Source organism: Equus asinus, chromosome 3 (assembly GCF_041296235.1).
Source record: "Equus asinus isolate D_3611 breed Donkey chromosome 3, EquAss-T2T_v2, whole genome shotgun sequence".
Lineage (NCBI taxonomy): Eukaryota > Metazoa > Chordata > Mammalia > Perissodactyla > Equidae > Equus > Equus asinus.
The window spans coordinates 87,312,711-87,328,168 of NC_091792.1; the positions used below are offsets into that span (position 1 = coordinate 87,312,711).

The window sequence follows — 15,458 nt, forward strand, 5'->3', positions numbered from 1 at the left end:
CCTCACGTGAAGTCCAGACTCACATATCAAAGGACTTATTTCATTTTCTGTTTGAACAGCTCCAAGAGGTATATCCACAGTTGTTAAGAGAATGGGCTCTGAAGTCAAACAACTTAAACTCATATTCTAGTTCTTCTATGTCTTAGCTATGTGACCTTGAGCAAGTCACTTAAACTTCTGTACCTGAGTTTTCTTATCTACATAATGAGGATAATAATTATATCTACTTCATAGAATTGTTACGGGGATTTAAGGAGTCAGTACCTATAAAGCTTTGGAATTGCGCTTAGCTACTTAAAAATGTTGGTTACTATTATTACTCATTTCCAAAATATTAGTTTTGATTCCACACTCCCTACTTTCCACCCAAATATTTCCTTCCTTAGTTTTCCCTATGCTAGCAAATGGTCCCAATCTCAATTCAATTGTAGTGAAGTGGGAGTAACTGAAAATAATGAGCTATTTAATCAATGTCTAAAAGCTTACGATGATAACAGCAAAAGCCCCAAGTTTCATCTTGCAATACAGATGGAAATTTCTTTTAGATAAGGCCAAACTTAGCAGGCTAAGGTGGCTTGATTGATTTTATTAAAGAACAATGAGATGCCATTGAAAGATTTTAATTAGAGTGTTATCAAAAGATTAAAGTGATTTAAAAGATCACGTGACTGCTATCCATTCTTTTATGTACAAATATTTTCTATGTACTGAGGTTTCAGTGGTAAACCAAATAGAAAATCTTTGCCCGATTAAGCTTACATTTTAGCAGGGGAAGACAGATGAACAAGTAGGTACATGGCAAGGCAACAAATAACAATGAAACAGCATAAGGGGAGAAAGAGTACATGGGGTGGAAGCTCTTTTGAACAGCGTTAGTAGGGCAGAGTATGTAGATAATTTTAAGGATGGTTTCTACTCTGAGGAGGATGGGAAACTATCAAATGGCTTTCAGCAGAAGAGTGACTAGACTACCCTGAGTGCTGTGTTAAGAATATATTGAAGGCAGTCAGAGGAAAGAGGGCGGATAATTGGAACTCTATAGCTGTAATCTAGGGGAGAAATGACCGTAGCTAGAAGCAAGGTAGTGAGTGGAGCTGGGCAAATACGGGAACAAAGGAAGCATTTTTCTGCTGGCATGCCTGAAAAGATAAAATATAAAGCCCTGAGTGAGAAGATATCATTGGCTTTGCTCTTTCTCTCACCTTCCCCATCTAATCTATCAGCAAATCCTATCAGTCTACCTTCAAAATAGCTGTTGAAGTCAGTATATATATATATATTTTAACACAGAGTCTGAGAAAGATTTTACCAATCCATCAGTCAGCAGACAAGATGAGACCTATTTGCCTTCCCTGCCACACATCCCTGAATTCATTTTCTCGGTGAATCTCCCCCATAGCTTAATTCCACAGATGTGGACACTGCAACTCAAAGACGTTCAAAACTCTCTTCGGCTCATATGGCTAGTAAATGTGTCACCAGTATCCACAATTAATGTCTATTTCAACCTAAAGCCTTTGTGTTGCCACTAAGGATGAGAGAAAAAGTGGAAGGATTTTGGTTAAAGAATAAGAAAACAAGGGATCCACACTAGATTCTCACAGCCTTTGCAGTAAACCAGGAGCTTTGACAGCTAAAAATGAGAAGGGTGTCAAGGATGGAGAGTAAGACCAGGACTAGAGATTTGAAAAGTATGGAAAATGTTTGGAATAGCCATTGTGGCGATTAAAATAAAGAGTAAATATCTAATGAAGTAACAGAACTGGAGAGTTAGTGAAGGCTTATCGCCATTAGCTGCTATGGTACTGAAGTGAACTCAGGCAAGCGCCACAACCTTCGACAGCAATAACCCATTATCCGTGTGCAGGGTCAGAGAGAGTGGGGCTGGGCATGAACAGGAGGCAAAGAAAAAGATTGAGACCTTGAGGATGGCTTGGGCAAAAATTTATCCACAGAGTGAGCATTGGCTTCCATTATTTTCATGATTCACTAGAGGCCATGAAGCTTTGCCTGTTTTCTCAGATACTCAAAGAACCTGATTTTTGTTCTTTATTGGCGAGACTCTATGCATGCTATCTCCATTTCATCTTGTTTTGTCAATTACTTGTGTGCTTTCAGGGGAGGACTGGTCTTATCACCTGCCTCAGACAGACTTCACAATGTTTTCTTCTCATGCACTGAAAACTTTAAGAACTAGCTAAATATTTCTTTTTACCTCCAAACCTTCCAACCTCTTAACAGATTTCAGTATCAATGTAGATGTCCCTTATAACAATCATTTGGGGCCATTTTAAAAAATACATTTTATTTTTTAAGGCGGTTTGAGGTTTATAGGAAAATTGAGCGGAAAGTACAAAGAGTTCCCATATATCACCCCCTCCTCCTGGCATGCTGCCCCTCCCTCATCCCTCACTCTGCCCCTTGCTGCCATGCAGCACAAATTCCCTGTCATTAGCATTTTGCATTAGTGTAATACATTTCTTTACGATTGATGAACCAATACTGATACAATGTTTTCAACTGAAGTTTATAGTTTAAATTAGGGTTCACTCTTTCTAAGGATTTTGAGAAGTGCATAATTTTGTTTATTCACCATTACAGTGTCATACAGAATAGTTTCACAGCCTTAATATCCCCCATACTCCATCTATTCATCCCTCCCTTTCTCACCCAATTTTGGGTCATTTTAAACTCCAATTCCTTTTGTCTCCTCTAATATTCTGCATGACCCACAGGTCAACTTCTGCATTTCGTCCCTAGAACATCTGCATTTCAGTCTCTGCTTACCTCTTTCCATCCTGCTAGCTCTTTCCTGTCTTCACTTTACTTTTCCTGTTTTTCAATTTCATTTGAGATTCTGATTAATTTTTCCACAATTTTATTCAGGTTTATCTCTGCAGTCTTGACCATGCTTCCTTGAACATTTTAGCTTTTCTTTCATCTCACTTAATTTCCTTGCCAAGTTCATCCACCATCTCTCAGCTTTGATATGGATGTTTTAATCTTCTCTGCTGTTACACTGGGCATTTAATCTCAGCTGAAGAAAGTCGCACTATTGTGCAAATGAGTAGAAATGCAACTTCTACTTCAGCTCCATGCTCAGCACCACTGATGCATCTTTTCTGCTATTCTGATTTAGCAGTCACTGTCACTTTCCTCAATACCTATTTCAAAGTCTGCTATAGATTATTTACCCCAACAAAGTCAATTCTCGAGCTAAGCTTTTGTTCTGTTTTCTCTAGGAGCTTTATCCTTTACATATTAACTTTTTCTTATATTAAATTCTCCTTTATTTTTTCTCAGCTGTAATTATACTCAAGTTTCTCCTAATCTAAAAACAAACAAAATAACAGAAACTCCACCCAAATCACTGACCTTTCCAACTATTGCCTCTTTCTTTCTTTTCTTCCCTACTCAAACTTTCTGAAAGAGTAATATATATGCACACTACTTTCATCTTTTCACCTCCAAGTTTTTCCATAATCTTTTGCAATCTGGCTTCTTCTCCTGCCATGCTGCCAAAACAGTTCTCACTTAGGTTACCAACAAATTCCAAAGAGCCAACCTAGTGGACATTTGACAGTCCTTATCATAGTAGGCCTTAACAAAAGTATCATAGTGGATATTTTGACATTGCTAGTCATAGCTTCTTTTCTGAATCTCTCTTAGCCTAACTGATCTCTTCTCTGATGCTTCCATCATGCTTCTCTGACTTATTTTCAGTTATTTATTTACTCATAAACTCTTCCGTCAGTTCTTAAATGGTGGCCACCTTCAGAGTTTCATCCTAAGATCAGTCCAGTAATCTTCTTACTGTGTGTTTTCCTTTGAGCAATCTCATGTACTTTTATGCTATTAACTATGACTCACAGGCTGATGACTCCCAAATGCATGCCTCTTCTTGAGCCTTTTTGGTGAATGTCAGAGTCCTTTATAACTATGAATATCCCGCAGACACATCCAACTCACCCTTTTCTAAATTGACCTCATCCCTTTCCTCTCTAAATCCATTTTAGCAATCTCTTTCTCAGTTAGTTATACACCACCCTCTTATTTACGCATACTGTGAATTATCCTTGCCTTTTCCCTTCCCTTCACTTGAGTCAATACATTCTGTTGATCCCACCTCCTTTACATCTCTAATTCCATATTGTTCACCCCACTCACATTATTAGTACCTTAGGATAGATTCTCATTACTTCTTGCTTGGAGTGCTACAAAGGCCTCCTAAACCTTGGCCTGCTCGCCATGCTATTTCCCACATTTCCCACCTTTCTGCCTTTGCTTATGCTCTTTTTGCTGTCAGTAGACATCCCTTGCTTTCTGTCAATCCCACTTTACCTAGATATTTACTACTTGTTATTCTGTCATCGGCACACATATATACTTCTTTAGGAACTTTACCTTATTCTATCCTCACAGCTCTCTTAGTGTCCCACGCATGCCTCTAATGTTGCACGTACTGCATTGCGTTGCAATTATCTAGTTAAATGTCTGTGTTTCCCATTAAGCTAAGAGCTCCTCAAGAGAAAGAACCACGTTTTATTTATCTTTGTGCCTCTGGTGCCTAACATAGTGCATATAACTTAGAGACCATCAATGAAACATATTTGTTATAGATGACCTTACATTATTTATACTTGCATCCTCTGCAGTGCCTTGACCATGGTATTAATATTTGTTAATTGGTATATGTTTTAAAATATTTATAAAACCTCCAGGTATAGGTTTTCTGTAGTAAATGCATTAACGAATTAAAATGCTTAAATTGGAAATATATTTACTTATTAAAACTAAAGAATTGCCAAACCTCATGTCAACCATTAAAAATGAGGATGTTCATGTAGCCCAATGCAGGTGATTTCTTCTGTTTAGTCTTGAGGACACTTTGCTTCACAGGAAATGATGTTATTGGCAGTATAACCACTAAATTGTATCTTATCATCAACTTCGATATTATATGTCCACCTTTGAAAAGATTCTTTATCCTTGTGAGACTACATGGGTGGGAGAAGGGACAAAAAGCCCAGCGTTGATTTAGAATTTTAGAAATTGGAGACAGGCTTCTCAACAGGCTATGTTTTAACCTTGAAACATTACTACAAATTAGTTGCATGCTATGTATAATTATTTTATCCCAATTTTACAGATCTATAATTTAGTCTACTTGTTCTTCCTTCTGCTCCATTTCCTGGTTCTGGCTTTATTCCATTGTTATATGTGTTTTCCTTGGAGATGAAAATCCTGCCATATAATTTAGCACTTGATATCAGTTAGGGTGAAGAAATAGCAAATTTTTTTCTTCATATAACCCCCAAAGGAATTTTTAAACTATTACCTCTTTACATTTATCATTGACATATTACATTTGTTTAGACAATTTTAAAGGGTGTGATTTCTAGACGGGACTGGTCATTTACCCATTGTCTCTCAACCCTACACCTACCATTTTTACTCCGCTATGTCCTGTGAACATTTCAGGGAAAAGACTCTGCAAACTACATTTCCCAGGCTCATCTGCTCTCTGGTTTTCTCTTAATTTGTACCGGAGGAAAGCTGTTGAGGATGTCAGAAGGCAGAATAAACAGAAGAACATTTGGTTATAAATGGTTATTTCAGTGGCTGAAGCAGCTGGCAGGAGGTGAGTCCTGACTCCAGCAGCTGGGCAGAGGCAGCATCTTTTTGGCAATTCCGGCCCTAGGTGAGGGGCCCCTCTTTGGAAGATACACAATCAACTAGAGCATTAGTAGCTCCTGTTATCTGCACTTTACACCTGCTCTTTTGTTCTTTTATTCCTTCTAATGCCTTTGTGATCAATCCCCTCTATTAAATCTCTTCTCTTTGAAATTCCAGGAGTAGTTTCTGTTTTCCTGACTGGACGCTGACTTATGTGTGTTATGTTGCAAATGTTGACAATTTAAAAATAAAATTGTCAAGTCATTCTTTAAAACGCGTCCATTAGCATCTAAATACCATAGCGATTTGAACCTTCACTTTTCTCTAATAGGTGGAACATTTTGTTTAATCTTTGAATTGTATTTATATTGCAATCCACTCTCACAAAATTTTTAACCAAATATAGAATAAATATATGCTTAAAAGTCTTTTCTTTTTCACTAAATTATATTTTTTGCATCAAAATATGTGTGCAAATTAAAATTAAAATCTCTATTGAGTAGCCTTTGATCATAAAGTTTTAGGTGTAAAACATTTCTTCTAGCTTGAGTCATCATTATTTTATTATACAATGCATATATTGATTCATTAGCCAGAAAAGTGCAACTTTATTAAAAATACAGCTCTTTATGATGTGGATGGAGCTTTTACTTTTCAATTAATTCAAATATTCCATGAGTCAATATTAATTATAGTTTGAATAAGGTAGGAGTTAGTATCAAAATTAGATTTGTATGTTTTTTCATTTTATAGAAACCTTGTTCATGTGAATGAATCCATGGAAATGGAAGGAGTTTTTTGTTTGTTTGCCTTTTAGCAATGTCACTCAATTATCTGAAATCCTTTCATACTCTACTTGGAAAACCACATTGATCTATCATCAAAAATACCATTTTTAATGATCTAGCACTTGAAGACTTAAGTTCTTTTTCTTTCTTTTACTTTTGCTTTTAATTTTTTTAAATTAAACCATCTGACATAAATCTACTGTAGTGAGACCAGTGTTTCCACTGTCCCTTAGTTGGGGGCTTCAGAGACTATTTACACCCAGAGCCACATGTCATAGAAAGGTTTTGCATGCATGAAGGAGATGCCCTTTATTTTATGAAGTAGGAGAAGAGTGATTGCACACCGGATGAGGGAAAGAAGAAACACCAAGGTCTTGTTTTCAGGCAGATCATTTTTAGGAAAGATTACTTATAGGAATTGAGAAAATGGAAATTTATTTCCTATCAAGCTACATGTATGAGTTTGCCCCTTGGAAAATCTTCTAATCTCCCTAGAATATGAATACTCCACTTTGAAAGCTGCTGATGTTAAAGAGTGTAACCCAAAGAGGGAGCTAAATAATACAACATCCAGCTGCCTAAGTCATACCTCTCTGTTTTCTTAATTTTTTGCACTTCTATCCTAAATTTGGTATACTTGTTATTTCCTATATAAAGTTCTCTGTAATTTTCTCACTTCTGCTCTTCCCCTTCAAACCAGGAAAAAATAATCTATCAGTCACATTAACTCACTCTTAACAATTTCTCCTGTACTGAGCAGAACATGTGTCTCCTTTATCTATTTCACATTGAAACATCTTTTGGCCAGATCTGTGTTCTCATAAATTTTAAGAGTAGATTAATTGCAGAAAGTTGTAAAAGCAGTGAGGCAGATAAGGAATGGGACAGACTTTGCTACATTGTTAGTTTTTAAATAGACTCCATACATACATTTAGGCAATCATTTGCTCGCTGTGGCTATATTTTTCTCTCTAAAAATTGTGTATGTCCTGAATCCCTGATGTCTAGTTTTCGTGGGAAGGTCCTTTAACATGAGATCAACCCAACTGTGAAGCCTCAGTGCCCACCCTGGAAATCACTGTAGAACAATCACGTGACCTCAGAAACTTCCCGTGTTTTCTCTTTGACTCTTTTTTAATGTGATGGTCTGCCCATAATTTTCATGACAAAGGCTTTTGGAAACATTCTTTTAGTTTTGGTTCCCCCTTAGGAATGCAGACAGTTAATCCTGTTAATTTTAAAAGTCTTATTGTCAGGCATAGATGTATTCAGTGGGAATATTTACTGTTATTTAAAATGTCTTTAGATTTATGAAAAATGTCTAGACCAGTAAAAAAACACATAACAATAATAAACTCACTTTCTTGGAGCTCTGTCATAATGTTATTATGCCATTTCAATAGTGTTATTTTGCTTTACAGGGGTAAATAAGCCTGATAAAAGTTTTGATGTGATGAATCTTGTTGGAAAACCTAAATTACTTTATGATATTTTACTGCAGTATTATTTGCATAATTGAATTGACATTTTAAATTGCTGAAAATTAGAACTTACATCTCTATGGATACTAGTCAGAATCCAGTTACGGAGAATGTTATGTACCCTCAGCATCTGGGGAGTCATTCTGGAATGCTGACTGCTCTTTCCTTCTAACAGGTTACCTTCCTTTGCCTTTCATGACCTCATATTCCCTCAGTTTTCTTCCTGGCTCTATGCCTGCTCCATCAAACTCTTGTGTAGGTTTATTCTCCTCCACCTCCCTAACAAACATTTCTTAAAGCCTAGTCAGAATGGCTAAACATCTTCCTGAATAAAATAAAAATCTAGTTGCGATAAATAACTCTACAAGTTTTCTGGCTAAAAATTACACATTTGTCAGTTAGCTTCTTTAAACCTGAATTTTTGCTTTGTAAAAGGACCCTGCTGAACTTTATCATACAATAATAACATGCTCTTACACGCAAATGAAAACGATTAAATCGATTGTTTATGAAGAACAACATACTATTGCTTGTATGTGGTTGTTATATAATAAATCCTAAAAATGTTTAGAAATATTAGAGCTGGAGGCGATCTTTGCATTAACATACTTGTACTCCTCATTTCATAGGTGAGTAAGGAAGTGTGAAAAATTTAACTAACTGGAGCAAGCACACAAACCAAACTGAAGATAACACCAACATTAGACTAATTCGAATGCTTTTTACTGTTAACTTGCATTTAGCAAGTGAAGTTTGTTAGCATAAGAACTCAAGTATTTTATCTGCTATTTCTATGAATAAACCTGTTTAATGCCTTTTTCTTTTTTTCACCCTTATTTTAACATAATTGTTTATCTGGGTTCAGATAAGGCAGGACCCTTCAGAAATACAAAGGCAGAACTTTGGGTTTGTGGGTTTATAGTAAAGGAACACAAGATAAATTGTCATGATTTTAATAAGAGGGGTGAAGATTGGCTATTCACACTTTTATATTAAAACTACTGACATTAATGTTTTTCAAATAAAATTCCACATGCAATTGGTTTATTAAATAAATCAAACTCAGTAAGGTTTTATGGGATATAAAAACAGCTTTATTATTTTCCTACCGTTGCCTTCAAAAACTTTTATTTTTTTGTCTCCTCCATCTCTTGGAAACAACTTAGTTAGATCCTTTAGCTTTCTGAATACTTTTAAGCGTTTCAGAAATAATTTCAGTTCTGGTAATGATGAATAGTTTTTATTGGATTAAGCCAAAAAAGAACAATAATTATAAAGTCTGCATCAATTTTTTTTAAATTGAAAGGACTGGAGATCAACCAAAGACAGGCAGAAAGTGTAGGTTATTCAACCCTTGACAAATGGTAACTGCATTGGGTGAGAACCACTTTGAATATGGCTTATTCACTGAGGGCCACATCAGTTTGGGTGACAAGGGGGAGCTAGAGCTCAAGCAGAAAGTGAGAGTCTTATTTATTAGCGTAATGTGTCAGGGGATGGAGTTTGAGGCAGCCAGAGGGCCAGGAATCAAAAAGGGAATCATAGAAAGGAGCAAGCCACAGAGGAAATGAGCCCCCAAATCTGTGTGTAAGCTTCTGTCAAATCTTTGGCTGACTCCTAAACTGCACATGCATAAGGATGATTCTAAAAAAATCAGCAGAAAGCAACATCGAGAAGGCCAAAAGATCTGAACAGAGGTCACAATTGCTGCCAATGACAGAGAAGATAGAGATTGAATGTTGAGTCCCTCTGAATCAGAAGTGCTTAATGAAAACCATAGACTTTGCACAGAGACTCCAGAAAGCAATGTTTAGGAATAAAGGGATTGCCAACCCCAAGGGATTTGCCCTAAGAACTAAAGTAAAATCACAAAGACCCGCCTTAATACATAAAACCAAACGACCACAAGGTCAGGGAAACAGCAACTTAACAGCCTGTTGAAAAAAATCGATCCTCTTCAGTGTATACAATCTCAGAGACATAATCTCAAGTCTCAACACATATCAACCACAATGTTCAGTTCCAGTCAAATGTGAACCAGAAACATGAAGGACTAGGAAAATGTGATCCATGGTGAATAGAAAAAGTAGTCAATATAAATTTATTCTGAGATGGCAGAGATGTTGAAATTGTAGCAAAGACTTTAGAGCAGCTATTATAAATATGATCAAAGACATAAGAAAAATGGTCATAATTACCAAAAAGACAGGGAATCTCAGCAGAGAAATGGAAATGATTTTTTAAAAATTGAAATTCTAGAACTTAAAAATTAGCTAACTAGAATAAAAAAGTTACTGAAGGGACTTAGAATATTGGAGATGGCAAAGAAAGAATCAATAAACCTGAAAGCAGATCAAGATAAATTGTCCAATCTAAAAGTCAGAGAGTAAAAATATTCTAGTAGAGTAAACAAGACTTCAGTGACTTACAGACAACATTAAGAGGTCTAACTCAAAACTTCTCTGAGGCTCAAAGAAAGGAGAGAAAGGGAAGAGGGTAGAAAAAATATTTGTATAAATAATTGTCAAAATTTGTTATAATTTGTGAAACATATCCCAGAAGCCCAGTGAACCCCTAGCAGGGTAAATGCAAAGAAAACCACATCTAGGCACATCATAGTTAAACATCAAAATTGAAAAGAGAATTCTTAAAAAGACCACCTCCAAACTAAAAAAAAGGGAACAAAGGTACAAATGATGGCTAACTTCTCATCAGAAACAGTATTTGGCAAAAGACAATAGAATGACATCTTTAAAGTAATGAACATTAAAAAAACTCGATGTGTGTTGGTGGATGCTAACTAGACGTATTGTGGTGATCATTGTGCAACATATAAATGTATCAAATCATTACCCTGTACACCTGAAACTAATATAATGTTATATGTCAATTGTATCTCAATAAAAAAACAATTACTATTGCATGACAAATTGTTGAATAAATTTGATTTTTGAAATAAATGATTGCTCTTGCTCTAAAATCACCAGCCTTGATTTTAGGAATAATAAAATTTTATTCACAATTTTCTCCTTAGACAGTAAAAAACATGTATAAAGGAAAATATATTTTGATCATAAGTGACCATGTTCTGAAACTCTCAGTGCTTCCAAATGTAAATCAAAACCAGCAATGTCCCTATTTGAAAACACTAGGACAAAAAGTTCTAGTTTAGATACAAAAAGTATCTAAAAAAACCAAAAACTTGTCAACTCAGAGTTTGATATACACTAATAATATTATTCAATGAGGGTAAACAAAGACATTTGAAGGTAAACTAGAGTTGAGAGTATATGCCACTTACAGGACTGTACATCAAGATGTTCTGAAAGCACTTCTTCAGGTTGAAGCAAATGATACCACATAGGAGCTCAGATACTTAGAAAAGAATCAAAAGCCCCAGAAATAGTTGATAAGTAATTAAATACCAGAAACTACTTTTCTCCCCTCTCTATACCTTTGAAAGACAACTGATTATTTAAATAAAAAACGATGACAGTTTACTGTGGAGCTCATAAAATATAAATATATGACCACAATAGCACAAAGGATAGGGTGGGGGTAGATGGAATTCTATTGCTGTTAATTTACCACTTTTCTAAATGTGAAGTGGTATGGTATTAATCTGGATAGAATGTGATAAGCTAAGACTGCATATTACAATCTCTAGACTAAACACAGACAAACAAAAACACAAAGAAGTACAGCTAAAAAGCCAAGAAAGCTATAAAATCAAACACTAAAAACAGTCTACTAACCTGAAAGAAGGACCAGAGGGAAAAACTAGGACATATATAGATGAAATAGTAAATTATAGACCTAACCCTGACTATTCAACAATGCATCAGGAAGGCATAATAATTAAAAATGTGTGTGCACCTAGTAACAGCTTCAAAAAGATGAAGCAAAAACTGACAGAAATAGCGATAAGGAAATAGAGAAGTTTAAACACCTTGCTGAGAATTGAAAGAACAAGGAGAAAAACATAAGTAAGGATATCCCAAAGCTAAACGAATAAGTCCTAAGCAATCAGGATTTTATTTATTTATATTTTTTGGAAAATAACATTGCAATTTTTAAAAGAAAACAATGACTTGAATTGAGTTTGTAAGTTGCATTTTGGCTTCATCATGTACCATATACTGGCAAAATGTTTGGAGTGTAAGTTTGGCTAAGGTAAGTCCTTGTTCTAGATACTTTTTTATTATAGAAAATATTTTAAAATTTAACTGTATTTTGTCATCAATTTTTCTTTCCATAAAGTTCAGAAAATAGTGTTAGCTGAGACTTTTGCTTTCAACACCACCATCTAATGCTTTCCCTTGCACTTATTTTATATGAAACTAGCTTCAAGGGGTAATAGTTCAACTTTGAGATATGTGATAAATATACAAATAAATGCTTACCTTAAAGACTAGCTCTCCTACCAAGCCATTCCATGTCCCGTCTTCTTGTGGACTTCCATACTTGTGATCCGGTGCAACATAAATTTCATAGTTAAAACCCAGGTAGTTGGATAAGGCATCCAAAACATCAATGGAGAAGCCCTGGTATTTCTTCGGCTTACCCAGAACATTTTCAGAGACCATTACAAAAGGTTCTTCCTACATGGAAAGAAGAGAAATCCTTGATGTCAACCTATATTGCTCCCTAAAAGCAAAGATTAATTCTTCAAAGAGTGTTGTTTACAAACAGTCTAAAAATTGCTTTTACACTTTCAGAAAATTAACTTAGAAATACAATTTATGCCTTATTAATGCAACATATTATTGAACAATGCATAATCACCGAATTTCTTATCATCTCTCAATAATTACTACCATATCAAAAATTAGATGAAAGTGACTACAAAACTTCAGAGGCCACAAATTCATTTTTCTTGCCATCTCAGAATCAATTTAAAATTCATCAGTAATACAATCATATTTAAGAAACCATGAATTTATTGTATCTATCCTCATGCATTTATTGTCTAGGTATGTCAAAATTATGTGAAATAATATTTGAACAGATATATTCTGCATGCAACTCTCTGAACAGATCAAAAAATCTAAGAACATATAATTTAGGTAAAATTTATAACATCACATTTACTGGGAGTTATTTGCTAAGGAATTTTGAAACTTGGATGTAAACACACATTTCTTTGCAAAAATAGCTTCTCTACTACTGCAATGAGAAATTCACTTACCTTTTTGGCAAATTGTGTAATTTAGTAAATTCAGCAAATTGGTTTCTGCTTCCACCTCTTTTATCTTTTTGCATTTTTGTCCTCTTACAGTTAACAAATAGGCCCCTTTCACTTTTTAGAACATCTGGTGTTAAGAGAGCTCGATTGGTTTGAAACATGCTGGCAGACTACAGAAAATTAGATAATCTATTCCTTAATTTCCTAAACTTGTTCAGAAATCTTTCAGCAACAGTAATATTTACAGATAACCATTCAGTGGATATAGTCTATTCAGCCCTCTGAGCAGGTTAAACTCTCTCCTGGGTCTAAGCCAGACAAACCCACAGATTTAATCCTGGGATCATTTTTCCTTAGGGACTCACAAAATAGCCTTCACTGAGATGTAAAATAATACTTTGCTTTTGGCTTTTACTCAGACACTAAGTGCCTTCTAAAATCACTGTGCCTATTATAGGAATATTGTCTACCATAACATTCAATTTTCCCCTAAAATTACTGTGAGATAATTTTTGAACTGTTCAGAGCCGAGAGCTTCATTTTGCTCAAGTAATGCCTTTTTTTTAAATATTGAAAATAATTAACTAATATCTCTTTCACTTTGGATACCCAGAAGATCAGTTCTAAGTTTGATGCTCACCTATGCTACAACTATGTTGATATTATAGTATTTGCAATACTTTTTAAATCTTGGTTTTCTAAACTACTGTTTTCTCTCTTAAAAAAATTTGGCTTTCTTTAACTGTTTATCTTATCTTAGAGTGAAATAAATCAGGAAATGAATAGTTAGATCAAGGAGGTGGCTGCTATTTGTTCTCTGTAGCCATTCTCCTCTTCTTCACTACTTATAATTTTTTTTTCATTTTAGCACAACTGAGAATAAAGACAATCCACATCTCCATTTAGGCAGGATGAGACCATGTGACTAATTCTGGCCCATGCAATGTAAGCAGGTACATTGTGCAACTGTTCTTGTGTGCTTTCTACTTTTTTCCGGCTGGAATTAACATGTAATGGCTGCAGCTCTGGTAGCTATCTTAGACCATATATAGTAGATAAACAGAAGATGTCTATGTCCTTGCATTGAAATGCTAGACTAGACTCTAACTAACTCTCTAGGATTTTAGAATGTAAAAAAAAAAAGTCTATCTTGTTGTTGTTGCTAAGCTCCTAATTTTTTTCGTGTTATATAGTATTTGATGCTAATGAACATTGATAGATTGATAGATCAATAGATGAGAGATTTTGAGAATGAATGAAAATTTCTAATGACACGGACTTTAATCAAATGAGTGTAATGTAAAAATTCAATCAATCCTTTAAAATTATGTGTAAAATAAAGGACATCTTGATGATTCCAAATATTTATATATTTTTAAATGTATAATAGATAATTGGCAGAAGTTGCTATTGTTCATTTGGTTGTTTGGACAAAATATAGACTTAGCCAAGACTACGCATTGCACAAATACTCTGAAGTAGGTCATGAGGTTATAAAACGAGAATAGATAAAGAAATTCCAAAATAAAGATCACATTCAGAGAACATGCAAATAAGATCAGGAAATTCTAGAATTAATTGGGCATTGTTGTTTACATTATGTTGTAAATGCTGGCAATAGAGCAAGTGAACTTATTTCATTATACACATCTCATTCATTGTTATATTTTGAACATCCATCCACTGACAAACTGATAGAAAGATGATTCATGAAAGATCGTATTTGACTGGTTCCTCTACCAATAATTTTACCAACCATATATATTTCTATTTATTTATTTATCCAAATATTATCTATTTATCTGGCCAAAAATAATGTCCCAATATATGCTTTGACATGAAATCATAGTGATTTTTCTTCATTTTACTCATACCTCTTTAGAACAATTGTTTAATAGCTAAATTATATTCCTTTAATATACTCAATTTCCATCTGGTAATGATTTTTAATTCCCATTTTGTAAGTAAATTCCTAAGCAAATAGATCTTTTTCAGAGGTATATTGTCAAAATTAAGTTCTAGCAGAATCAGCTAGAATTGATTAAAGATACAGAATAGAAATACTTCTAATAAAGGGTCTTTTAAAGATGGTTGATGAATTATTGATGAATATGCTTTTAAAATTTTACGCCCTAAATAAACCCTCATTCCATCCTATCACTTCTTTTCTAGATCAATGTTTTTAAGCTTTGTTTTTAAGCTCTATTACAGATTGGTATCACTATTAGTAAATTCTACCTCAGACCAGTTATGCTTTATGAAGACAATCAGTCATTATATTGGACAGGTAAACACAGCAACAGAAATTAGATTGAAGTACTGGGATCT

The 15,458-nt window shown here is 34.6% G+C and overlaps 1 protein-coding gene across 3 annotated transcripts in view; it reads right to left on the bottom strand.

The window, feature by feature from the left end:
• The window catches only part of GRID2 (glutamate ionotropic receptor delta type subunit 2), a 1,392,659-nt gene that overhangs the window by 341,922 nt on the left and 1,035,279 nt on the right, over positions 1–15,458 (bottom strand). For all 3 annotated transcript variants that reach the window (XM_070505363.1, XM_070505362.1, XM_014838689.3), the window contains exon 10: positions 12,349–12,546. In XM_070505363.1, the coding sequence (XP_070361464.1) occupies positions 12,349–12,546 (198 nt within the window). The remainder of the gene's footprint in view (positions 1–12,348; positions 12,547–15,458) is intronic.